The sequence below is a fragment of the Leucopleurus acutus genome (genome assembly GCF_964270905.1).
Source record: "Leucopleurus acutus genome assembly, chromosome: 20".
Taxonomy (NCBI): domain Eukaryota; kingdom Metazoa; phylum Chordata; class Mammalia; order Artiodactyla; family Delphinidae; genus Leucopleurus; species Leucopleurus acutus.
This window is the reverse complement of record NC_139162.1, coordinates 303,154-329,736: the sequence shown is the minus strand read 5'-3', so window position 1 is coordinate 329,736 and position 26,583 is coordinate 303,154. Positions and strand designations below refer to the sequence as shown.

At 56.8% G+C, this 26,583-nt stretch overlaps 1 protein-coding gene across 3 annotated transcripts; it reads left to right on the top strand.

Annotated features, from left to right (window-relative positions):
* The first annotated feature begins 818 nt into the window (after window positions 1–818).
* SPIRE2 (spire type actin nucleation factor 2) lies at window positions 819–26,583 on the top strand. Of its 3 annotated transcripts, none has more exons than XM_082862290.1 (15): window positions 819–1,113; window positions 9,118–9,158; window positions 13,431–13,790; window positions 16,367–16,447; window positions 16,534–16,698; window positions 17,406–17,492; window positions 17,666–17,789; window positions 17,892–18,061; window positions 18,676–18,853; window positions 19,834–19,928; window positions 21,023–21,157; window positions 21,249–21,316; window positions 25,280–25,307; window positions 25,919–26,034; window positions 26,263–26,583. In XM_082862290.1, exons 1-15 carry the CDS (start codon window positions 843–845, stop codon window positions 26,483–26,485), a joined length of 2,142 nt encoding a protein of 713 aa, XP_082718416.1. In that variant the 5' UTR covers window positions 819–842; the 3' UTR covers window positions 26,486–26,583. The 3 variants fall into 3 exon arrangements, with proteins under 3 accessions (XP_082718416.1, XP_082718415.1, XP_082718414.1); XM_082862289.1 differs by having other exon boundaries at window positions 17,666–17,798; XM_082862288.1 differs by having other exon boundaries at window positions 17,666–18,061.

Below are 26,583 nucleotides of genomic sequence, written 5' to 3'. Positions count from 1 at the left end.
GCACGGCGAGAGGCCAGCCGGGTACGAAGCGCTGCTCCACCGCCGGTGAACTGCGCCTCTGCGCATGTTCCACGGAGACACCGGGGCTCTTAACGCTGCCGCGTGTCCCCGCTGGAAAGGGACGCCTATTAAGTGCTTCCTACTCGGGTCTTTCTGCCTCTCATCACCCTGAGTGGTGGCTCCTGAGGTCACTCTGCCAGCCGGCTCTGCGGCACCGTCTGCTCCTCCTGCAGTCACGGGCCTCCCGGCTCTGCCGCAGCCCAGAGTCCAACGTGCCGGGGCCCCACTATTACCGCGGTGGGTCTTGGTCTGGATGCTGGCCTGGCACGCGTGTGAGAGCCTGGCGTGGGTTCGCGGGCAGGGCGACGAGAACCGCGTCTCAGTACGCGCCTCCCTCCAAGCGTCCCTCTGCGGGTCCCGGCTCTGCACACCGCCCCCCGTCCCTTCCACCTTCCTCACCGCGCCCCCTCCCCCGGACCCTCCCCCCAGCAACCGGATCCCGGCTTCTCCACCCCCTCCCACCTGCCTCACCCTCTCCACAGGCCTCCCCGCCGCCCCTCCCGCCCCTCCCCGCCCCTCCCCTCCCCGCCCCTCCCCTCCCCTCCCCTCCCCGCCCCTCCCCTCCCCCTCCCCCGCCCCTCCCCTACCCCTCCTCCCCTCCCCTTCCCTCCCCCTCCTCTCCCAGGCCTCACCTGCGGCCGCTCGCGCTGGGCGGGGCCCGACGATGACAAAGCAGCGGCTGGCGGCGCGGGATCCGCCCCCCGCGCTTCTCGGGCGCGTCGGCCCTGGCGCGGCTGTTATGGAAACGGGCTGGGCGCGCAGGCGGCGATGATGGGGCGGCCATGGCCCGGGCCGGCAGCTCCAGCGGCAACGCGGCAGCGGGCGAGCGGGCCGGGGGCGCTGGGCGGCCAGAACCGTGGGAGCTGTCCCTGGAGGAGGTGCTGAAGGCGTACGAGCAGCCCATCAACGAGGAGCAGGCGTGGGCCGTGTGCTTCCAGTGCTGTCGCGGGCTGCGGGGCGCGCCGGGCGGCCGGCGGCGCATCCGGGACACAGCGGACATCCTCCTGCGCAGGGACGGCTCGGTCAGCGCGCAGCGGGAGCCCGGCGCGGCTGGTGAGGCCGGTGGCTGGGGGCGGTGTCCGCTCGCGGGGAGGGGCTGAGACCCTCCCTCCCTTTGCTGGACCTGGACCCGGACCCGGCGCCCCGCTTCTGGCGCCTTCCCTCTCTGGACCCGCCGACCTCTCCCATTTCCGCGCCCTCCCTCTGCCGCACTGGGGGCCCCTCCTCCGCCTTCTCTCTCTACGAGACTGGAAGGCCCTCCTTCCTCCTCTCCCCTTTCTGGATTGGGAGGCCCCAGCAACTCTCCGCTGGGACGCGGACCTCCGCCCCTTGCCCCTGCTTTTCCTCTTTCCCTCTGCTAGACATAAAAGTCACTCTCTCGACCTGGGAACCTCACCCCCCCTTTTCCTGGATTCCCCCCACCTGAAACCCATCTTAACGTCAGGGCCCGCTGCTGGCTGGAGAGGAGGGAGGGGGCTTTGGCTCCTTGCCTGAGGCCCTTCAGCAGGGAGACTGGACTCTGCCCCTCCTACCGCGGTTCTCCCCACCTGGGCTGCTTCCTTTTTCCTCTGGGGGTCTGCAACCCTCAGACCTTCCCACCCAGTGACTGGTGGTGTGGATCCTTGTTGGACTGGTAGGTACAGGACAGGCGCTTAGGCACGAAAGGAAACACGTTTTCCTCGGGCTCGTTTTCCGTGGGTATGAGGATTTAACAGAGAATGTGTAAAATTTGGGAACAACTTGCTTAGTGTTCTGCTGTGAACCATGAACGGGAACCAACAATGAAGCCCTTGAAAGGTACTTGAAGTCTATGGAGAATGATGAGTTTAAGTGATTTGTAGCCTCTTTAAGAAAAAAGTTTTCTTCCTGGAGAAGCAGAGTGCTGGGACGGAGCATATGACGATATTACCCCCCAAAGTGATACCCTTGGGGAAGCACACAGGCCAGCTGTGTGTGCTGGAGGGGGTGGGTTTGCAGAAATCCATGGGCAAACTCATGGAGGTCTGGGAAGGACCAGGGCAAAGCTAGCCAGAAGCGACAGCTCCTTTGGTAACAGGGAGGGGTCCGCGGAACCTCTCCCACCCACTACGACCGACACTATTTCTCCACAAGCTCCTTCTCATCTCTGAACCCTGCTCCCACCTCCCTTAACACCTCAGCTGTGTGACACTTGAGAGTTGCTCTATTTTCCACAAAAACACTTACTTGACAGGAGAAAATAATAAGAGCTGGACCCAAACAGTACTGTTCCCATTTTACAGTCGGGTAAGCTGAGGCTCAGGCTTACCCATAGTCACACAGGAAGCGGCAGGATTTGGATTTAGCCCTGATTCTCTCAATGCCTGTGTCCACTGTCTTCAAAGGCTGGGCTGAGAGCACGATACAGGATGGCCTCTCGTCATCGGGGGGGCCCTGGAGTCTGCATATTCACCAAGAGCTTTTCTCGTAAAGCTGTATGTCCTCCTTAAAAGACCTTCCCTGTGGCCCTCCTCATCCCTGAAGGCACACAGTGTAACCCAGGGGGTGGCTTCTGGCACCGCAGAGCAGTACAGGACTATAATGGGCCTGCCTGGTCTGACCCTCTGATTTTAAAGATGGGGAAACTGAGGCACAGAGTGGTAAGTGGTTTGCCACCAGTCAGGTGCAGAGCTGAGGGGTCCCTGCATCTCTGACTGTGGGGTCAGTACTCTCCACAGTGGACCACAAGGGCCATCCTCGGGTGCAGCGGTCATCTGGTTCTGTCCACTTCTCCAGCCCCGGCGATGTGTCAGCCCCTTCTTCCTGGTCCCTGCAGGCCCAGCGGCGCTTGTGCTGCCTTCATACAGGTCGACTGGAAATCCAAGGCTGCGCTTCAAAGCTCACGTGTGGCCACTCTCCACTGACCTGTATGGGGACGTCCCAGCCCACGACACAGAGGGGCCCAATTTCATTTTCCCTTAGACAGGATCTTTGGTTTCTGTCCATAAACACGTCTTGTAAAGGTGGATGAGGTTTTTGACTTGCTGCCTCTTTAAAGGTTAAGAAAAATAGATTACCCTGAACTTTCTCTTCTGTCCCTGTTGAGCTTTTGTGAATCAGCTGAAACTTTAGACCAGCTGTCTCCCTAAGGTAGCTAACCCAGCGTTTCTCTGGGACTTGAGTGATTACTGGATTCACTGAAAGATGCGTGTTTATCTCGTGCTGTAATCGCAGTTGAGAAGAAGGTTCCCATCCTCCCTCAGGAAGTTCTGGTAAATGTAGGCATTAAGTCAACGTTTAAAATAACTTTAAAGAAAGCAACAACCAGGGACTTCCCTGGCGGTCCAGAGGTTGAGACTCTGTGCTTCCACTGCAGGGGGAGCAGGTTTGACCCCTGGTCAGGGAACTAAGATCGCACATGCTGCGTGGCCAAAAAGAAGAAAAAAGGAAAGACATCAACAACCAAACTAAACCTGACTTGCGGGGGGCCGGAGGTGTGGAGGAGTACTATTACTTTAGCATAGGAGTGGGAATACTTCCCACTTCCAGCTAAGCAGGGGAAGCTTACTCGAGTAAACTTCCTAGTCGGCAAGTCTGAAGACTTCTTCATAACTGCTTGGAAGCCCCCTTTTTCAAGTGGGAAAATGGAAAAACATGTTAACAGTGAAGTTATTTTTTTTTAATATTTTTTAAATTAATTAATTTACGGCTGCATTGGGTCTTCGTTGCTGCACGCGGGCTTTCATTGCGGTGGCTTCTTTCTTCGCGGAGCACGGGCTCCATGTGCGTGGGTTTCAGTATTTGTGGCTCGCGGGCTCAGTAGCTGTGGCTCGCGGGCTCTAGAGCGCAGGCTCCGTAGTTGTGGCACACGGGCTTAGCCGCTCCGCGACATGTGGGATCTTCCCAGACCAGGGCTCGAACCCGTCCCCTGCCTTAGCAGGCGGATCCTTAACCACTGCGCCACCAGGGAAGCCCTAACAGTGAAGTTATTTTTAAGAGGCCATTATTAAAACCTCCTGATGGGGAAGGGTGTTTTGTTTTGTTTTTAAATTGAGGCAAGAAAGTCCATCAGGCATCTCTGCAGTGCGTGTGCTGACCGTCCTCTGAGGCAAAGCCCGTTCATGCAGCGTGGCCAGTGGTCAGTGGTCCTGGGACACTTTCAGTGGCATTTGTCTGCCTGATGCCTCCAGGGCAGGCCCGCCAGGACACTGCCTGCTCCAAAGCATCTCTCGGCTGTCACCTTGCCTGAGACCTCCCATCCTCCCAGCCGACATTTGCGGGGAAACAGCATACTTTTCTCCAGGCACCAGGCTCTCCACCGTGAAAACCCCCTTGGGCAGGTGGAGGGTGGGCGCAGGGTGTCGATGGGGTTCCTTTCACCTCCGGCCTTCTCTACTCTGCTTACGCTAATTTACACATTGCCCTGCTTTTCTGGGGGTTTTTCTTGTCAGTTTTGATGCTGGAATTTTTCACAGGCCCCTCTCTTCACGCTTGGGTGCTCATGCGACCTGTCCGCCAGGTCACACCTGCCCCTGCACCCCTCTTCCCACTCTGCCCTTTCCTGCCTGTAGTTCTGAGGCCACTGGCCCTTCCAGGCCCGCCCCCCTGACACCAAGCACCGGGCCCTGTCTCCAGGGTGAAGCTTCCCCCGTGCAGCCCACCGCTGCCTAGAGGCGAGGCCTTCCCAGTTCACCTCGCGTGCAGCCCTGAGTGCCAAACACCGAGACCATTTAGTTTGTCCTGTGTTGGACCTCGGCACCCCTGTGTCATGAGCTTCATGGGGCCCGGTTCTCTATCTACCTCTTTACCTCCAGCCCAGTAGGTGGAGAAGTAGCAGTGCTGGGGCCCCCACTTCTCCTGCATAAACTGGGCTGAGAGTGGCACATGCCCAGGGAGTGGGGAGGACTCATGAGGGAACATCAGTATGGAGCCCACATCACCCTGGGCCCAGGGATCTGTGCACACAGACACAGAGACACATGTGCTGCTGTTTCTGCGCTGCTGTCACTGTGTGTGTACGTGGGGCCGTCTGTGCTCACTGGAGATGCCCCTTCCCACGCCTCCTGGCCCAGCACGTCCCTTCCCAGGAGCTGAAGGGGGACCCCTGGTGTTCCAGGCAACCCTGCGTGTCCTGTGGGCTCCGGGCCCTCAAGGTGGACTTGCTGGGCCTCACTGGGAGATCGCCTCCTGAGTGACCAGGGACTGTCTTTATAGCTTGCCTATATATTTTTTTAAAATTGTATTTATTTTTGGCTGCGTTGGGTCTTCGTTGCTCTGCGCGGGCTTTCTCTAGTTGCGGCGAGCGGGGGCTACTCTTCGTTGCGGCGCGCGGGCTTCTCATTGCGGTAGCTCCTCTTGTTGCGGAGCACGGGCTGTAGGCACGCAGGCTTCGTTAGTTGTGGCACGTGGGCTCAGTAGATGTGGCTCGTGGGCTTTAGAGTGCAGGCTCAGTAGTTGTAGCGCAGGCTCAGTAGTTGTGGTGCACGGGCTTAGCTGCTCTGCAGCATGTGGGATCTTCCCAGACCAGGGCTCAAACCCATGTCCCCTGCATTGGCAGGCAGGTTCTTAACCACGGCACCACCAGGGAAGTCCCACCTGTGTCTTTTTAAGTGGCTCTCCACACAGATGGACATACAGGTGAGGGCTGAGTGTCCAGCAGTGAGAGGAGAGTAGGGGCTGGCTGGAAAGATGAAATCCTGCTTCCGAGGAGAGCATACTTCGCTGAATCTCCTCCTGGCAGCCAGAGTGTTTCTGGTTGAAACATTTTCTTTGAACCAGGTCCTTCCCGTATGGCTTTTGTCTCCTGCTTCTTGACCCCCCCCACCAAAGCTACCACGCACCCTTGCTGTCACGCAGGGTCCTCCTGGGCCCTTTGCCCCCACCAAAGCTTGACCCCCCCACCAAAGCTACCATGCACCCTTGCTGTCACGCAGCGGTCCTCCTGGGCCCTTTGCTCCTGTGGGGTCACACAGTTAAGATATGGTCCGGGATGCAGCGGCTCCACCTTGCCATCCTGGGAGACGGGGAGCGAGGGAAGCACTGCTGTGAGCCCATCCTACAGACGAGAACACTGAGGCTCAGGAAGCAAAGCAGCCATGCAGTCACCCTCGGGGAGAGGTGGGGACGGCGCTGGCAAGTAGACTCAGCCTTAGCTTGCGTCCACCCCTGCCTGACCTCGGGAAGTTACTTAGGCCTCTGGGTGCCTCAGTTTCATTCTCTGTGCAGTGGGGCTTTGATAGCAACTGCCCCAGAGGCCATGTGGATGTTTGGGGAGCCTTGGGGCATACCTGGCCCCGGAGGCACTGGCTTGTGGGCTGTGATCCCGGTCCCCTGTGCACCTCCCCAGACACAGCTAGGGAAGCAGCTCCTGCAAGTTCACGTGCTGGGCCCAGAGCAGGACTGCGGGAGTCAGGGGCCTGGGTGCTGCTCCACTGCACAGTTCTTGATGGGAAACATCCTCCGCTGCAGAGAACACCAAGCACCCCCTTCAGAAAATGGGGCCGAGGGCTGAAGGCACTGCATGGGGCAGGTGGGCGTGCGTGCGTGCGTGCGTGCGTGCGTGTGCAGGCGCGGGCAGGGTGTGACTGTGTGAGCTGGTGTGCTTGTAGATAGCATGGAGATTTAGTCTCACCTCTGAGCAAGGATTACCTCACAGGAAGGCAGTCCCTCGACAAGCTGTGTTCCCTGTTGGGACACCTGTGAGATGCCTATGCCTGGGGTCCCATGACAAATGACCCCACGGTACGCTCAGCCCACCCGGCCCTTTGCCAGTTCTGCCCCATGCTTCTAGGAGAGGCTTCAGGTCTTTGGGGTCCCTGGGGGACCCGTGTGCCCTGGAGGCTTCGCTCATGGGGTATGCAGCCCAGCCTCTCTGCCACTGTAGGGCCCCACTCCTGCTACCCAGGTCTTCATGCAGAAGGGGTCCTTGGTCCCCGGGACAGCATCAACGGTTCAGTGCCAGGGCCACGCTGTGGGGGCCGAGGTATTAGTGTGGCTCCCACAAACGGAGCACTGGGCACTGGTTACTCTGGTCCCAGGACGTGGCCATCTAAGCAGATATGCCAGTGAGTGTCAGATGCTAGGGTTTCGCTGCGATCCTGTTAGACTCCTGGGAGGGAGTTTGGCCTCCGGGTACGGCCCAGTCAAGGAGGAGGTGGCTTGGAGTTGGCACCCCTGTAACTGGGCAGATGGGCCTGTCCTGAGCCCAGGGCGCCTGAGCACAGGGTGCCCACCACTGTGTCAGCTCCGCCCGGAAGCCCCAGCTCCACCTTTTGTTAGCTGTGTGGTCTTGGTAAATCTCTGTATCTCTCTGAGCTCCAGTTTCCTCCTCTGTAAAGAGGGAGGCGTGGCGCCAGCCTCCACGAGGAGTCTGTGCCGGCTGCAGCCACGGTAAGTCATCTGCTAGCTCTGCAGCAAAGCGCTGGGCACGGAACCACCGTGGGGCCCCCCAGTCCTTGCGACTTAAAATACAACTGGGCTGGTGAACACTCACCTTCCAGACTGTGCTGGGTTGTGATGGGCGCTGAGGGTTGGCTGCCCCCTGCCCCCTTGAAATCAGGGAAACTCGGGGCCCTGGCACCTCCAGGAAGCACCTTTGTCAAGTGTGATCCCTCGCACCTTCCATGGCCGCCGTTCACAGCTACAGGCTTTTACTGACCATCCAACACCTGTATACGGCCAGCTGCTCGCTGGGAGTTAATGCTCACTGTTGCACTAACTCCACTGATGCTGGGCTGCAGTGTCTGCCATTATTTAATGGACCAGCCCGACACAAACGCCCTTTGTCTTTGGCGATCTTCCTGCCTTTTGATGGCGGTTTGAAAATATTTGCAGAGTCAGCAGGTTTGCTTAGCAGAGAATTTCACGGTTTGGGTTTTTTTTGTTTTTTTTTTTGCGGTATGCGGGCCTCTCTGTTGTGGCCTCTCCCGTTGCGGAGCACAGGCTCCAGACGCGCACGCTCAGCGGCCATGGCTCACTGGGCTCACATGGGCCCAGCTGCTCCGTGGCATGTGGGATCTTCCCGGACCGGGGCACGAACCCGTGTCCCCTGCATCGGCAGGCGGACTCTCAACCACTGCGCCACCAGGGAAGCCCAACGGTTTGTGTTTTTTTTCCACCTCAATTTAAGGCAGCTAAACTTCATAGCCTAACACAGTTCTGCGTGCCTTATTCAAGGAAGGTGGTGGAAGGAGGTGGGTTTTCTGTGTCTCGTCCAGCCTGGCCTCTTGGGAGGCCCGGGGGTGGCTCAGGGAGTGACTGGAGCATAGATTCTGGGGTCCCCCAGCCTGGCCACAGCTGGCACCACCACTTACTAGCTGTGACAACTTGGGGCAAACGAGCTTACTCCCTTGGGCCTCTGTTTCCTCATCTGTGAAATGGGTACGAGAACCATCTACCTCCTGGGCTGTATACCGGTTACACAACTGAGTACTTGTAAACATGCCAACTCAGTGCCATGTTTAACGATAAACCTAATAAAATACTTAGAGCCCAGTTCAGCACCTGGGTTTCGTCCCAGGGACTCTGAGTCTCTGGCAGAGACAGTCTGCGGAGAAATCCCCAGAGGTGGTGGCCAGACGCCAGCTGACCCAGCGCAGCTGTCGGGAACTCTGGAGCAAGGCCTGCCCTTTCCACTGCGTCTGGGTTTCTCATCTAGCTCTGATTTGGGGGTGTGCGGCTTCCGACCGTGAGGGCTTTCCCTGGGCCTGGCTGACCCGAGCTGGCCCCTGGCTACTTCCTCTCTCCCCTTTCACTCGTGCCCCCAGCCTTGCTTCCCGAGGGGGCAGGATGGACTCCGTGGCCCTGTTGGCTGCCCTCTCCGAGTGGTCGCTGTGCAGGGCGAGCAGGGGCTGTCTTTGCCAGCCGCCCCTCCGCCCCTGGGGCAGGGCTGCACGGCTCGCCTGGTGTCCAGCCGGGAGCTGGGCCTTGTTGGTGTCCGTCCAGTGACTGACGGCTCAGCTTTCTGGTTTCTGATGGAGACCTTGGGCGATGCGCTGTGTGCTCCTGGTGGGGGGCCAGTGGGGGGTGGGGGCCGGCCCCGTGTGTCGGGTCCCAGGGCCGCTGACGCTGGTCCCGACTGCCTCTTCTTTCCCCTTGCAGAGTCCACAGCGATGGTGTCACCGGCCAGCTCGGAAGCCCAGGTACTTTAAAAACAAACTCTACACGTTAAAAGTTAGGTGTCTTGTATAACGCACTTAAAGTTATACAGTTGTTCCCATGAGGCAGGACGCAGATAAATGCTCAGTGGCTTAGTGGAAGGGCTTGATAGGGAGATTGAGCCCAGAGGGCAGGCGGTGATGGGGGAGCCCGCCAGGGTGGTGTGGACGCGGTGGGCCCGAGGTTCAGGGGGAGTGATGTACCTCCCTCCCTCTCCCCTGCGACCCCCGGGCTCCTGGAGGGGCCTCACACTGACCCGAGGGAGGAGGAAGGGCAAAGGTGATGTGGTCTCCGGGGCCCCCTGGTCACAGAGTGTTGGACAGGAATTGGGTCTGGGGGACAAACAGGAAAAGCAGCCCACAACCAATGTCCCGGAGCCCCCATCCAACCCAGAACGCAAACCTCACCGGCAGGACCTCTTCCTGTGTCTCCCGTCCCATCCGCCCGCCCGCAGGTAATTGAATTTGATGTTTATCATCCTCCTGCCTTATGAAAACCAGTTTTGTGCAAGTACATATTTATATATTAAACACAGTGTTAGAGCAAGGGTGTGGGCACAGGCCAAACGAGGCTGTGTGGTTCGCTGTGTAGAATGCAGAGACAATAAAACCATCCCCAAGTCTTCTGACATTTGCCCGTCGCCCCATGCTGGCCATTCTTAATAATGTCAGTGATAAGATACCCCTCTGGCTGGGGTGGGTGCCCTGCTGTTTACACAGCATGGATTTCCCGTAGGATTGCCGTGAACTCTGTGCTATACAGTTTTCTGGAATTTGAGGGGGAAAAACCCAGCCATGCGTTTCCAAGAACCGATTTCACTGCTTGCCGGCTCCTGCTGCCGGGGCTGCCCTGCTGCCCGCAGGCCTCGAATAGACTTGTGTTCACGACCTCCCGCTCCAAAGGAGGCCTCTTGTTAGCAGTTTTGAAACTATTTACAAGGAACTCTGTATGTAGGGGTCTAGTCTGCACCGTTCTGCCTGGAGCCTCATCAATCAGCCTGAGAGCCCCACCCGAGGAAGTGGGGCAGGGCAGTCTCCCATGCGGTTTGCCTAGATTCTCACACTGGCCCTTCGGTTACTCGGGCCGGTCCCTGGGGCTGGCCCACTGGGCCTGCGGGTGCCTGGTTCCCACGCTGCCCGGGCAGGCGGGGTTCAGGGTTCTGAGGCTCTTGGCTGGCTGCCCAGGTTTTTCCTTATGGGGAAGCCGGTGGTCTTTGCCTCTGAGAAGCTTTTAAGGAGCAGCTATCAGATAAGAGACTGCAGTGGAGTTAACCCTTCCACTGATGTGATGCCGCACGGGCCTGCGACCAGGACCACGGGGGAGGCTGGGTGGGTGGCCGGCTGTGCTGCGCTGGAGCAGGGGAGCTTTGCTGCCTACCCCACCCATGGGGCACAGGGGCCTCCCTCGGAGAGACCGAGTCAGGGCCACCCCTGTGGTTGGCGGGGGCTGTGAGGTCCCCCCGGGGGGGTGGGAGTGGAGTTCACTCCCCCCTACCATCTCCTTCCTGGCCCCTACCTCTGAGCCAAGAAAGGACCGCTGGAAACTTGTGTAAAGTGGGGCCCTCGCCCACCCAGCGGTCCTGAGGGGCATCCAGGCGCTTTCTGGAGATCCCACTGCCGCAGGGACTGCACCAGCCACGGCCTGGCCCTTCGGTCACCTGTCAGATGTGGCCGGCCTTCGGCCTTTGGGCCTCTGACTCATGGTTCTAGGGCGCGACTTGGAGCTAGGTCTGACGCTCGCCTCCTGAGGCAGAGATAAGACATCTCCAGGCTGGGAGTGTTGTTGACTTTTGCTGGAACTTTTCTCCCACTGGGCCCTTGCTCTTCCCACGCGTCCAGTGTCCCGAGCCAGGCTTACGCCCCTAGGCCCCCTCCAGGCTCAGGGTGTCTTCGGAGGCGTTTCTGCAGGACAGGGAAGGCCTGTTCTCGTGCCCTGTCCCCTGCACAGCACTGACACTCGCGCCTGTCCTTCAGCTCTGCTCCAGCCCACTCCCTTGGGGCCCAGGGGGGTAGGATCTCAGGAAAGAAGAGGAGAGGCCAGAAGGGCCCCGGAGGCCAGGTGGCCCGCACGTGCCTGGTGAGGGTGCAGCTCTGTCCGTGGCACAAGGTCTGGGCACCGGCTGCAGGCCAACCCGACCCCCAGGCCAGCGCGGCCATCCTGTGCCGTTCTGTGTCTCTGCCCCACCTGTGAAACCAGAGGTTACCTCAAGGCTTGTGGCAAGGTTGAGTGGCAAAGAGCTGTTGTCATCTTGGCATGTGTGTATGTTCTGCATCATTGTCCTCAAGGGAAACCACGAAAGCAGTTTCAAACACAAAAACAAAGTGCGGTGCACACTGGATGCAGCTTCCTTAGTCTTTTTTTTTTTTTTTTTTTTAAGGATTTATTTATTTATTTTTGGCTGCGTTGGGTCTTCGTTGCTGCGCGTGGGCTTTCTCTAGTTGCGGCGAGCGGGAGCTACTCTTCGTTGCAGTGCACATGATTCTCACTGTGGTGGCTTCTCGTTGTGGAGCACGGGCTCTAGGCGCACGGACTTCAGTAGTTGTGGCATGCGGGCTCAGTAGTTGTGGCTCGCGGGCTTAGCTGCTCCGCGGCATGTGGGATCTTCCCGGACCAGGGCTCGAACCCGTGTCCCCTGCATTGGCAGGCGGATTCTTAACCACTGCGCCACCAGAGAAGTCCAGCTTCCTCATTCTTATTTCTTAGGCTCAGCTGCGCCACTGGCTGGCGTGGAACTGCTTTCCCCTTGGTGCCTCCCTGTCGAGCAGACCCGCGTCCCAGGGCCACTGTGGGGTGCACACGGCACTGGGACAGATGACTGTCTTCCACAGAACCTGGCTTCCTAGATGTTAATGGCAGTCTGTGAAAACAGGGTTCCCCACCAAGTAAAATTGAAAGCAGAGTGGAGAGGTCTCTCTACCGCAGGACTCATGTTTCTAATATGCTAATCCACTTTTTAAAAAACTTATTATGGGGCTTCCCTGCTGGCACAGTGGTTAAGAGTCCGCCTGCCAATGCAGGGGACACAGGTTCATGCCCTGGTCTGGGAAGATCCCACATGCCGTGGAGCAGCTAAAGCTCGCGAGCCACAACTACTGAGCCCACGTGCCACAACTATTGAGCCCATGTGCCACAACTACTGAAGCCCGCGTGCCTAGAGCCCGTGCTCTGCAACAAGAGAAGCTGGCACAGTGAGAAGCCCGCGCAACGTGACTAAGAGTAGCCCCCACTCGCCGCAACTAGAGAAAGCCTGCGCGCAGCAACAAGGACCCAACGCAGCCAAAAATTAATTGATTAATTAATTAAAAAAAACTTATTATGGAGAAAGAATTTCAAGCATATACAAAGCCAGCAGAATAGCATGGTGGGCCCCCCGCAGCTAAGGACACACCTGTTCCCTGCGGGCCCCGCCCCTTCCCACCCCACCCTGGTGACCCCACCCTGCTCCCCGTCCTCAGGTACAATTACTTTTTAGGTTTTTCTTTTTCAGGTTAAATTTACATACACTGAAATTTACATGCAGCTTAAAATACTGAAGGGAGGGGATCTTGCTTTTTGTGAGTTCCAGTGTCAAACTTTATCGAATAAGCTAGTCTTTCTCTTCTGATTTAAAATATACTGTTACAGCATATGAAAAGCTAATGTTTCACTAGGTTGCCTGTCTTTTTTTAAACAAAGCCGTTGGGGTAACTCACATTTGGTGAGTTCTGACCAACGTGTATACCATGTAAGCGACACTGTACTCAAGAACACAGACCTTTTCCAACGTTCCTATGCTGCTGCAACCTCCACCCCCCATGCCGGCTGGGAGCCGTGGGCCTGCCCTTGGGGACTGTAGATTTGTATGCGGAGCCCAGCAGCCTGGAGTTCTGGCTCTGGGCTGTGCACGGGGGTCAGGGCTCCACACGGCTGCCCAGCTCACGACTAGCGTGGATACACGTTTTTCCTCTCTCTTGGTTCAATTCCCCAGAGAGGAGCTGCAGTCCCGTGGCAAAAGCGTGTTGGATTACAAGAACTTGCCACACGGTTTTCCACAGTGGCTGTGCTGCACGGGGAGCACCCTGTTCCCCGTTTGGGTGACCCTGGGCGCATCCCCAGGGAGGACAGCTGCTGTTCCATTTCACCATTAGAAGCCGCGCGGTGGTGACCTTCTCCTGCGGCAGCTGGGACCCCGGCCCGCCGCCGGCCCCCTACCGGCACCCCTCCAGTTCGTGTGTGCCCTCCCTGCCTGTTTGTGACCGCGGGCCCCTGTCCCGCAGGTGGTTCAGTCGCTGGGCTTCGCCATCTACCGCGCGCTGGACTGGGGGCTGGCGGAGCACGTGGAGCGCGAGCTCAGCCCGCAGCTGGAGCGGCTCATCGACCTCATGGCCAACAGCGACTGCGACGACGATGGCGGTGGCGGGGCAGCCGACGAGGGCTACGGGGCCCCCGAGGAGGAGGAGGAGGCCGAGGGCGGCCCCCGCGCCGTGCGCACGTTCACACAGGCCATGCGCCTGTGCGCCGCGCGCCTGACCGAGCCCCGGGGCGCTCAGACCCACTACCAGGCCGTGTGCCGCGCACTCTTCGTGGAGACGCTGGAGCTGCGTGCCTTCCTCGCCAGGGTCCGGGAGGCCAAGGAAGTGAGTGGAGACTGGGCGACGCCCAGGCCGTAGGGACCAAGGACATGGGAGCGCCTAGCAGGGGCTGAGGGCGAGGCAGACGGGGCACGTGGGGGCGGGTGGAGCAAGGGGTGGGGCCGTGAAGGCGCCTCCACCCGCAGAGGCGGGGCCAGGAGGGCGGGGCCAGGCTGTCCCTCCCCAGTCCCTGCCTCCTTCCCTGTGTCCCTCTGTCCGTCCACAGGGGGTGGAACTCCTCGGCTCGCAGCTCGCTCTGTGTGGGAGTGCCCTGAACGCTTTGTAGGTTTTAGCTTAACCCGCACACCTCCTGCGTACCCGGTTTTGCACAGGAGGGACCTGAGGCTCAGAAACTTATATAAGTGGCACCTTTGCCACGTGACCTCACTCCTGTTGCCTCTAAGTTAGTTATTAACTTCTCGGATCCCCATGTTTGCATCTGCAAAAGGGGCTGTGCCTCCTGCCTCCGGCTCACCTGCCCAGGTGATGGTTCCTTCCGAAAATAGGGTGCAGAGGGCGGCCCAGGACCCATGCAGAGGTGCCAGCGTGCTGGAGCTTTGGGGAGGTGGGCAGTTCAGTGAGAGGACAGTCGCCCAGGTGTTTGCCCTGCTGGTGACAGTCTGCTGTTCCCCTCTGCCTCCCTCCGTGGTTATCACCCTTTTTCCGGATGAGCAGTTGGAAAGCCTCTGAGAGGCTGTGTCCTTGCCCCACGCCACAGCTAGTACAGAGCAGAGGGGGCCTGACCCGGCTCCCAGCTGGCCTTCTCCCGGGGCTGCTCTGCTTCTTCGTGGTCTCAAAGTCACAGGAGGTGACAGTCTCCGCCCCAGCTCTCCCAGCCTCTCCCTTGGCAGGAACTGAGGTGTTTCCTTGAAACGGGGGTCACAGCCCACAGGGACCCCTGCCTTCCACCAGCATTTCACAGATGAGAAAAAGCAGAGATTTTTGGAGAGGTCGGGAGGTATTTTTGGAATTAACTGCTGCTGGTCCCTGATTCCACCCTGGCCCTTTGTGGGCACGTGTCTCTCGTTTCCTCTGACCAGGAAGCGTTCCTGCACAGCTCCTCTGGCTCTGAGCTCGAGCAGGCTCTCAGGGTTGTTTTGATCGATGGGCCTGGGACCCAGCGCAGGACAATTCAGATGCTCCTTGAGCCACTTGGCCCTCATCTACAGCCCAATCGTAGCCCAAGGGGGGGTGGCCCCTCTGCACAGCCTGTGCCTCCGAAGCCCCATCCCCCTTCTTCCCTCCCCACGCTTCCCCGGCATCTCAGAGATGTCCTTCCAGTGCTCTCATTGTGGATGGTCCTAATGCTTTTCTGTCACCTGTCCTGTTGCTGAGGTCAATTCCTTACCCAAGCAATAAAAGCTCTTTGTTTTAGGAGCAAACAGCTCTAGACTTCAAGCAGTTGACCCAAGAGAAGTCTGGGAAATTGGAGGAGGTGGTGAGAGGGAGGCTGTTGGTGGGGCGCAGCTGGGCTGGCATTTGGGGCAGAAACAGCCTACTCAGGGGGCAGGTAGAGATACTCCAGGAATGACAGGAGACCCACCTTCCTGCCCTTTGCAGAGACCGCCAGGTCACACGCAGGTCTATTTTTAGAATCACACACCTTGTGCTTCTCAGAGACTTGGCAGAGTTTTCTAGAGCGTCCAAAGCAGTTTGGCAAGTGGCTTGGGGTGAAAGCCAGGGTAACCGGTTCTGTCTGATTTGGGGGATGGGGAGGGCGAGGCTGTGCGCCAAAGGCAGCTGCTTCTCCAGGGAGGAAGATTGGAGGAAGAAAGGCAGCTGCTGCGAAGATCAGGGCAGCGAACCTAGCAGCTTCTTCCCAGATTCTCAGCACAGAACAGCTGCCCCACGATCCCCGGCATCCTTCTGGGGCCTCACCGTGATGGCAGCATTTTCCCCAGGCCGTGAAGTCCATCCCTGTGACTGTTTGCCTTGGCCTGCTGAGTAACTCACCCTCTCGGCTGTCCACCCACCCATCCAACTACCCATTTATTGATTCATTTATTCATTCAACCAATGTTTAAGACCTAGCACGTGTCTCACACAGTGCTAGGAGCCAGAAACACTAAGATAAAAAAACAAAAGCAAAAACAGAAATCGTGGTTCTGGCCTCATGGAGCCAACCATTCAGACAACAATCAAAGCAGCAGATAGAGGTACAACTGCAGATGGGATCCTGTGCAGAGAAGCGGCCGAGGGTGCCCCATGAGGGTGGGTGTGCGTGGGGCCCGGGGGCCCTGTGAGCTGAGGCCTGAAGCCCTCAGTGGGGGGGATCAGTGAGGGAAGGGGGCAGATTCTACTGCAGCCAGGAGGTACTGTGGGTGCTACGTGGAGGTTGTGCTTTCTCCCCTGCCCTTGCCTGGGAGATGCGGCCACAGATAGCCAGTGGGACTCCAGTGTTCCCGTGGGGCTCCAAGGCTGATGGCCTGGTTCCCCCAGATATCTTTCTGAGCCCCAAAGCCTTGTCCAAAATGCCCACTTGTCCCTTTTGTAGCTGGTGGACCAGTAGCCCATGTGGGAGACAGGCCAGCAGGGCCCACATCCCCACAGCTGCTCTTCTCCCCTTTCTCCTGGACTTACAGATGCTGCAGAAGCTTCGGGAGGATGAGCCGCAGTCAGAAAAGCCCCTGATGGAGCTCGACAGCCTGGGGCGCACGGACTGGGTAAGACGTGGCCCCCGCTGGCCGGGGGCACAGCCCGGGAGCCCTGCCCGGGGCTAAGGGCCATTTTCATCTTCTCGGGGCCCCAGGCCCGACTCTGGGTCCAGCTCATGCGGGAGCTGCGCCACGGAGTGAAGCTGAAGAAGGTGCAGGAGCAGGAGTTCAACTCCCTGCCCACAGAGTTCCAGCTCACCCCCTTCGAGATGCTGATGCAGGACATCCGCGCCAGGAACTACAAGCTGCGCAAGGTCATGGTGCGCCCCTCAAGGTCATGGTGGGCCCCTCAAGGTCATGGTGGGCCTCTCTAGGCCATGGTGTGCCCCTCAAGGTCATGGTGGGCCCCTCAAGGTCATGGTGGGCCTCTCTAGGTCATGGTGGGCCCTTCAAGGTCATGGTGGGCCTCTGAAGGTCATGGTGGGTCTCTCTAGGTCATGGTGGGCCTCTCAAGGTCATGGTGGGCTACTCAAGGTCATGGTAGGCCGTGTTGAAGGGGGTCCACGTTCAGCCCCCCTCTGCTCGCTGGAGCCCCTGCTTGGTGTGCTGGCCACTGAACTGGGGCAGACGTGGCCCGGAGTCACGTGGTGCATGGTCCTTTCAGGGACACAGTGTGACAAGGGCAGGGAGAAGGGGACCAGGGGCAGGAGCTGAGGCTGCCGGATTGTCGCATTTAACGCTCACATAGCCCCTGCTGTGTGCCAGCATCGCTGAGAATCTTAAACGTGCGAGTTAATTTCATCGTCATGACAACCCTTTGAGCTGGTGCCACTAACCCCCATTTCCACATGAAGAATCTGAGATGCAGGGAAAGCCTGTGGTCAGGCCTTGAAGGCCACGGCCGCACAGCCACTGAGAAGGAGGCTGGAGTGAGGCCCAGGCGCTGCCCATGGCTGCATGAGCCCCTCTCAAGGCCACAGCCCTGGCAGGTGGGCCCTTAGCCTTGCTGCCCTCACCCCACACACAGGTCAACGGGGACATCCCTCCCAGGGTGAAGAAGGATGCCCACGAACTTATCCTGGACTTCATCCGCTCCCGGCCTCCGCTGAAGCAGGTACCGGCTCCCTTGGGGCGTTTGGAAGGTTGGTTCTGGGGCGCTCACTGCCCCAGGAGCACACAGGGCCTCCATGTCCGACCTTGTGATGCCGTGGGCTCCGGATTCCTCATGCAGGGTTCCTCCCCAGCTTGGGAGTCGGCCCCCACCTGGCGCTGCCACACCCCCTGCAGGTCTCAGAGAGAAGGCTTCGCCCCTTACCCCAGAAACAGAGAACGCTGCATGAGAAGATCCTGGAGGAGATCAAGCAGGAACGCAGGCTGCGCCCCGTGGAGGACAGGCACTGGGATGGGCGTGGTGAGCGGGGTGAGCACGGGACACCCCCTCCTCTGCCCCTTGCCTCCCCTCCACCCCCCAACCCGTCCTGTCCTGTCCTGCCTTACCTGCTGCCTGCCCCAGGGTTCGGCTCTCTGCCCTGCATCCTCAACGCCTGCTCTGGGGACGTCAAGTCCACTTCCTGCATCAACCTGTCCATCACGGATGCCGGGAGCAGTGCCCAGCGCCAGCGGCCCCGGGTCCTGCTCAAGGCGCCCACATTGGCTGAGATGGAGGAGATGAACATATCCGAGGTCAGAGCCCACGGGTTCCTGAAGAGAGACTGAGGAGGAGGGGGGGAGGGGGAGGAGGAGGGGAGGAGGGAGGGGGCAAGGACACAGCCAGCGTCCATCCGGCGTCCAGCTCTGTGGGGCGCGCCCTGCTTTGAAGCCGGTGTCCTGCTGTGGGGCTGGGTCTGCCCTGGGGGCAAGCATGGCCGGGCTCAGGACCCTTTCCCATCTTGGCGGCTCAGAAGGGTCACTGGGACGGTGGCCTTGGACCACTGTGGCCTCTGCACAGAAAGGTCTAAAGCAGAGTGCTCCGTCCTCCTGGGGCTGGGAAGCTGGGCAGCCCCCCTCAGAGGTGAAAAGCCAGCATGTCCCAGCGGGGCTCTGCATCCTGGCTGCTGCCCTCTGAGCCCAGAGACCAGGGTGGTGGCCACGTCCACGGGCCCCACCTGCCCCCCAGACCTGCCCTCCCAGGACTTTCCAGGAGCCGCAGACCAGGGTGTGGTTTTTGAGGCACCCGCCTCCCCCTGGCCTGGGCAGTGTGTAGTGGAGGCCCCTGTGCCTGACACCTTGGTCCAAGGACCGGCAGGAGGCGCTGGCGGGCAGAGAGGTCAGGGAGGTGCCAGCTGGCGTGTTCGCAGGAGGAAGAGTCGCCGTGTGGGGAGGTGACACTGAGGCGAGACCGCTCTTTCTCGGAGCACGACCTGGCCCAGCTCCGGAGCGAGGTGACCTCTGGCCTACAGCCCCCTGGAGGCCTGGAATGGGCTCGGCCGCGTGCGGACAGCGTGCAGTCCTGGACGCCCAGCGCCCAGGAGCCAGGTGGGTGCTGCCCTCCCTTCCCTGGGCACCCTCCTGCGGGCGCCCTTTGCCCCTGCCCGGTCCCAGCGGCTTCAGAGGGTACAGGGAGCTCACACCTGCAGGAAGGGTATTTATCACCCCAGGCAGCCATCCCCCACCTTTTGAAACTTTATTAAATTAGTAATACATACTCATTGTAAAACTTTAAAAAAAAGTTCCCGTCATTCTATTACCTAGGGATAATTGCCGTTGACATATTGGTGTATAGAAAGAAAGCTGGATGGATGGACGATTGACAGATCCTTCTAGTGTTTCTGTCAATGGAGACGTGCCCACAGAGTAGCACACACCACTCTGGAGCCTGACCAGTGCCCTGGGTTTTGTCACGAGCCCCGCCCTTTCCCCATCGGTCAGCATGCAGGACGGTACGGTTCTGCTGGCCATGCAGGGTTAGTTGGTCCCCTCCGTGGTGAAGGCTGGGCCCCACCAAGTTCCCCGGGTCACAGGGTTGCCACCCTGCCCAGTGCCTCCCACCAGGCATGGCCAGGCCCTTCTCTCCCCTCAGGGTCACCTTGAGCCCCTGTGTTGCTTTCTGGCCCCTCTCGGGATGGTCTCATGTGGTGGCTATGACTCACTCCTGGTGTGAAGAGGTCCAGGCCAGGCATTCCGTACCTCACTGTACCCCCATGGTGGAGGTGGACCCCCTCTTACCCCTCCGACCCTCTCTGCCCCTCTGGGTCTCCAGGCAAAGGGTGGTGAGGGGCGCTGACCAAGGCTGCCACGGCCCCATCATGGGGCTCAGATACGGGCCCCTCTGGCCTGCCGCACTGCATAGGCCCTCGATGTGGGTGATGTGTCCTCTACTAGACCCCTCACCCCCAGAAAACCACCGCACCATCACCTCCTGCTGCCTGGAGGGCCATCTCCCCCTTCCCTGGGCACAGCTGTCCAACGCCAGAACACCTGCAGGTTGTCCTGACAGCCCCCGGCTCTTCTACCAGGTTCTGTCAGCGTCCAGTCCCGGCATGACCCCAGCTCCCCGCCACGCAGTGACCTGGGCTCAGTCGAGGACAGGCCTGGGGCCTCCGAGTGGCTGGTGAGTGACGAAGGCGCGGTGGTCCAAGGTGGCTGTGTTGGGCTGGTGTGCCAGCTGGGCTCAGGAGGGGTGAGGGCTCCCCTCAGTGGTGTGCGGGCTCCGCGCTCCAGCCACCCAACCTGGGCAGGTTGGGCTTTGCTGCCGCCCCCTGGACCTTCTGGGTACTGCGGCCCCCGGGGCCGGAGAGGGGCCTTGCTAAGGGGACAGCCCAGTTCCACCTCTGGGGGCTCAGGACAGGTGAGAAGCCCATCGCCCTGTGCCTGGAAGGCAGCCTGGTGACACTGGAGAGCACTTTCTCAGGTCTTGACTCTGTGCCGCTCCCTCTCGGCGCCTCCGTTTCATTGGCTGTGAATTTTGTCTGACTTTTCATTGTGAAGAGCTAACAGTGGCTGACGTTTTGAGGTCCCCACTTGGACCTGAACCCTGGTGCATGATTTTATCAAATGCGATGAGAACAGTGAGGTGCCTGGGGGGCCACAGGGCACCTTGCTGATGCTTTGAGAGACGGAGTTCTGTGCTAAGAACACAGGACTGTTCCCCTGGGGGCTAGGACAGGGTGTACTCATCATGGCGGCCCAAAGGGCCGGGCGCTTATGACGAGGTGGACAGGTGCAACCACCTGACTGGCAGACCCGGAGTCGCAGTGGATGGTTGGCGCTGGGAGGGAGGTGGGAGCGGGGGAGGGTTCCAGGAGGAAGGGCAGTGGGCATTGGGACTCTGGCTGGCTCTGACTGGCCTGGTGTTGGCAGGTGGGGAGCAAGGCTGGAGGCAGATGCTTCAGGTCTGGGAGCACTGCGGACGAAGGTGGGATGGGCTGAAGGGTTACGTGTGCAACGAGGCCATCGACGGGCTGGGGGTTGGCCGGTGGGGTGGGCGGGGCCAGGTCAGAGAAGCCTTGCCTGTAGCCATGCACAGAGAAGTCCCAGGGAGCGGTATGGCTCCCTGGCGTGGCCGAGCTGAGGAGCGGGGCGTTTTATGGAGCTGCTGGGCTTGGTGGACCGAGGCCAGGGAGGTGCCAGGGTCCTCCGGGAAGAGGGGAACTTATGGAGATGCCCTGAGAGCCTGAGACCGGCCCCTCGGGCCTCCTGCCATAGGAGTTCAGCCACCCCGTGGAGAGCCTGGCTCTGACGGTGGAGGAGGTGATGGACGTGCGCCGTGTGCTGGTGAAGGCCGAGATGGAGAAGTTCCTGCAGAATAAGGAGCTCTTCAGCAGTCTGAAGAAGGGGAAGGTGAGGGGCCCGGGGTTGGGGCAGGCGAGGGCAGGACCGGGCCTGGCGAGTTCTGGACAAAACTGGGCTCTAACCAGGGCTTTCCATACAGATTTGCTGCTGCTGCCGGACCAAGTTCCCACTGTTCTCCTGGCCGTCCACCTGTCTCTTTTGCAAGAGGTGAGTGAGCCTTCTGAATGCACCTTGGCTGTGAATTAACATGGGAAGGAGGGGTAAGAAGCCTCTAGGCTTCTGTCTAGTAGAGCTTCCTGCGATTCTGAGGACGATCTGTCAGGCACTGAGTTGTGCAAGGAAGGGACAGAATTTTTTATCTAATCGTAACAGCTGAGCAGCCCCCACTTTCAGCCAAGGTGGGGTAACAGGAAGCAGAACAGGCATCTTCCGCATGAAACAGCCAAAAAGAAAGAAAAAAAACCCTCAAAGACATGAAACACTGGTTCTCAAGACATCGGGTATCAAGCAACCAACGGGAAGCAGACAGGGTGAGCTCTATCCTAGGACGGCTTCAACTCTGGACTCGGAGCCTATTCAGCTCCTGGGGTGGAGGAGCTAAAGCTGAGAACGAGGGCACCCGGGCAGCTAGTGTTCTCCCCTCTGGAGAGAGTCCTCCAGGAAGCAGGTCTCAAGAGACCTGCAGAAGGTCCCCCTTGAGTGTTCAGAGTTCTGATCAGCACATACACGCAAGGAAATTACTGAGGGTTTGGAAGGAATCATCTTGAAGCACAGATTGGCAAACTCCAGCCCATGAGCTAAATCTGGCCCACTGCCTATTTTATAAATAAAGTTTTTTTGGAACACAGCCACACCCATCTGTTTATTATTCATTTAGTCACACCTAAAATGTTGACTATCTGAGCTTTTACAGGAAAAGTTGACTGACCCTGTCCTAAGGGTTTAAAGGAACAGTACCAGGAATAGTGTCTATTCCCACCAGCCATGGTGGAAAGTTGTGATTCATGGCTGCTGAGTGGAATACACAGGAAGGTCTTGCCTCATTAGCGAGAATAAGTGCCCCTAGACTGAGCACTGCTCCAGAACTAACAAATCACAAAAGCAAGACCAGAAAGGACCAAACTATTCCCAAGTATCCTGACGGCTTCCCAGAGTAGAACTCAAGAATAGGAATAAAAATATATCCAGCAGCCAGCAAGATAAAACGCCTGGCATCCAATCAAACATTACCAGGCATGTCAAGAAGCAGGGGAACATGACCCATGACCCACATCACCCAGAACTGACACACATTTTAGGGTTAGCAGATAAGGACATTGGAAGGTTTTTTGTTTTTGTTTTTTTGGCCACACCGCACAGCATGCGGGATTTGAGTTCCCCAACCAGAGATTGAACCCCGCGCCCCCTGCAGTGGAAGTGCGGAGTCTTAACCACTGGACCACCAGGGAAGTCCTGTGGACATTAAAAGTTTTGAACTGCATTTCATATGCTGCCAAAGTTAAAGACATGGAAAAGGTAAAGGAGAGACAAATCGAACCTCTAGACATGAAAGCTGGAATGTTTGGGATGAAAATTACACTGGATGATTTATAGCAGGTTAGACATTCAGAGGAATGTGCAGAAGAAAAGATTAGTTAACTTGAAGACCTAGCAATAGAAACTATCCAAAACAAAATTATCCAAAACAAAAACACTGAGAGAAAAAATAATTTGAAAATGAAAAATGTGTTGGCAAGCTGTGGGATAACATTAAGAAGCCTAATATAGGTGTAATTAAAGTTCCCAAAGATGTGGGGGCAGAAAAAGTATTTGAAGAAATAACAGCTAAAAAGGTGTTCCAAATTTGATGAAAAATATAAACCTACAAGAAACTCAGTGAACCCCAAGCACAAGAAATATGAATAAAATCACACCAAGACACATAATAATTAAATTGATCAAAACCGGTGATAAAGAGAAATTCCTAAAGTCAGTCAGCAAATAAAGACATGTTATGTACAGAGAAAGAGAAAGATGACTGCAGGTTCCTCATCAAAACATTGCAGGCAAGATGTCAGTGGAACAACATCTTTAAGGTACTGAAAGAAGAAGAAAAAAAAAACGGTCAATCTAGAATTCTGTACCCAGCAAGAGGCAAAAGTAAAGATTTCCAGAAATACAGAAGCCAAAAAAATTCTTCACCAGCAGACCCACACTGGAACAAATGTTAAATGAGGTCTGCCACGTAGATGGAAAGTGACACCAGATGGAGACCTGAATGTACACAAAGCAATAAGAGCACTAGGAACAGCAACTCCTAACATATAAGATTATCTTCTTATACCTCTTTAAAAGGTAAACCAATATCCAGCACCCAACAAGGTAAAATTCAGTGTCCATCATCCAATCAAAGATTACCAGGCATGCAAATAATTAATAAAAATGTATTTTGGGGGTTATCACATATCTGTAAGTAAAAAAATATAACAGTAGCATTAAGACCAGAGATGGAGGACTGTAAGTATGCTGTTATAAGTTTTTATATGAGATGGTAAAATATTACTTGAAGGAAGACTGTGATAAGTTAAAGACTATCCTATGAGCCCAAAAGCAACCACTGGAATGGCTTGTATGTCAACAAAGAAGATAAAATGGAATCATAAAAAACACTCAATACAGAAAGCATAAACAGGAAAAGGGAACAAAGAACAAATAGGACAAAAAGAAAACAAATCACAAGATGATAGACTTAAACTCAATTATATCAACAATTACATTAAACGTAAATGGTGTAAACAATCCAATTAAAAGGCAGAGTTTCTCGGATTGAATAAAGAAAGCGAGACAATCTGCTGTCTACAAGACATGTAATTTCTTTTTAATTTAATTTTATTTTTTGGTTACGCTGCACGGCTTGCAGGATCTTAGTTCCCCGACCAGGGATCAAACCCAAGCCCCCTGCAAACCCAAGCATGGAGTCCTAACCACTGTACCGCCATGGAATTCCCAAGACATGTACATTAAATAAAAGTCACAAACTGGTTGGAGGGAGGTGGGTGGAGAAAGATACACCACACCAACATTAGTCTAAAGAAAGCTTGACTTGATATATTAATATGATACAAAGTAGACTATGGAGTAAAGAGTATTATCAGAGTTAAAGGAGTTCATTTCATAACACTAAAAGGAGGAAATAATCCTGAACATTTTCCACACCTAGCAAGAGATTCAATATACATGGAACAAAACATTGACAGACTGCAAGGAAAAATAGCTAAATCCATGCTTATAGTTAGAGATACGAAACCCTAAGGGTCTAGGAGGTTTGCATGACACTACCACCAACTTGATCTAAGCGACATTTAGAGAAACTAGCCCGAACAGTGCGATGTATGTTCTTATCAAGTGCACATGGAACGTGCACCAAAATTGACTATTCTGGGTCAAAAAACAAGTCTCAAAAATGCGGAAGGATTCATATCATACAAAGTATGTTTCCTGACCACAGTAAAATAAAATCAAACTACTACAGAGGTTTGTTGATGGCGAATTAATTATGGGACATCCATGCAAGAGTGCATGGTCCCTTGTTTTAAAAAATGAATTTGGGCAATTTGTACTGATGTGGAGAAGAGCCCTGGTGTATCTTTATACGATAGTACACATGATACCCCATTTCATTTACTGTATTTTTACTTTAAATGTATGTTTTTGTTAATTTATGCTTAGATATGGAGAATGGAAACTGCTGATAGGAGGGATCGTCTCTAGGATGGGCTTTACAGGAGAGGACTCGTGTCTAAACTAAAATTCTCTCTAGTGTTTGAATTTTTACAACAAGAAGGCATTTACTTTTGAAATCACGTATGGGAAATAAACACTGTTAATCACTGCTTAAAGATGGGCATCTCACTTGAGGGCCCTCTGGCTCTGACAGTGCTTGTGGAGAGAGGGGTCAGGTACCCTCCACTCCAGACCAGATGCTCCCCAGCAACAGCGAGGAGGGGCAGAAGTATTTTGGGTGCAGAGCTGAGTAAAAAGAAAAGCAAGATTTGGGAGTAAAATGAAAGTAAAGCACTGACGTGGCCAGGGGTCAGGCGGGAGGCAGTGACAGCCTGGCCTCGCCTGTGTGCCGGGCGGGTGCTGGATCCCTCACAGCTGACACTGCAAACCCTCTTCTTTTCTCTCCAGAGCTGTCTGCAGTTCCTGCAGCATAAAGGTGAGGACCACCTGGGGTCAGAGCGAGGGCCCACATCTCAGGTGTCCTGCGGCCCGACCGGGCCTGTCCGGGGGTGGGCAGAGGCTCTGCTGTCTCCTGTCGGGTGATCCCTGCTCACTACTCACCTCTTCAGCTCCTTCCTCCAGAGCGATCCACTTCTACACTTCCCAAAACTGCAGTTTTTAAAGCCCCTTGTAAATGGTCCCTTTTTTTAAAAATTAAATATTCTGTGTTAGTAGGCCAGTGCCAGGAGACCCGTCTCTTTCTCTAAAAGTCCTCCTTCTGACACCCCAAATTCCTTGAGTGTTTTTGGAAAGGCTCATTTTATAGCAGCTTGGGGTGTCTGCATACACGCAGGTGTGCACAGAGGTAAAGGATAATATTTGGAAGGATGTCACCCCTTTACACCTCGTCCCAGAAACAATCATCTGTTTGAGGGATTTTTACCACCACTATTTTCAAGCCCTTACTTTTCATGCTGCCACTTGGCTGTAGAGAGACCACCTCGTCAGTGTTAAGTGCTGATTACATACAGGCCGCAATGCTCCATCTTGTGTGTTGGCAGCTGCTCGGGGGGACCAGGGTGCCTGGAGTGTCTCTCTGTGTTGCAGATGAAGATGCCGTCTAAGAAGTTTGCACACATTCCCGTGTACACGCTGGGCTTCGAGAGTCCTCAGAGGGTGTCAACCGCCAAAGTCACGCTGGCACAGAGAAGAGACGCCTTCCAGTGCGTGCCTGCCCTTGGTGACGTCCCTGTGGTGGGCAGGTGTCACAGTCACCTGGAAGCTGGGCGGGGGCCTGTGTGCTGGGGTGGGGTGGGGCTGAGAGGTCAGAGCCCAGGACCCAAATTCCTCCCAAGGAAGAGCTGCTGCGGGATGGACTTTGCTCTGCCTGATGTGGGCGCGGGGGGATGTGGAGACTCGGGAGGACCCCTGACGGCCCCGTCCTGCCCCAGACCCCTGCAGGGGCCCCACTGGCGGAGTGTGGAGGAGGAGTTCCCGCACATCTACACCCACGGCTGCGTCCTGAAGGACGTCTGCAGCGACTGCACCGGCTTCGTGGCGGACGTGGTGCGCTCCAGCCGCAGGAGTGTGGACGCCCTCAACACCACGCCCCGCCGCGCCCGCCAGACCCAGTCCCTCTACGTCCCGAACACCTGGACACTCAACCTCAAGTGATGGTCGTGGCCCCCTGGCCGCCTGGTCCGAGGCTTTTCGGGGTGCCCGGGTGGCCATGCTTCTGGGGAGGAGCCAGGCTAGTCCTGGACCAGGCGGAG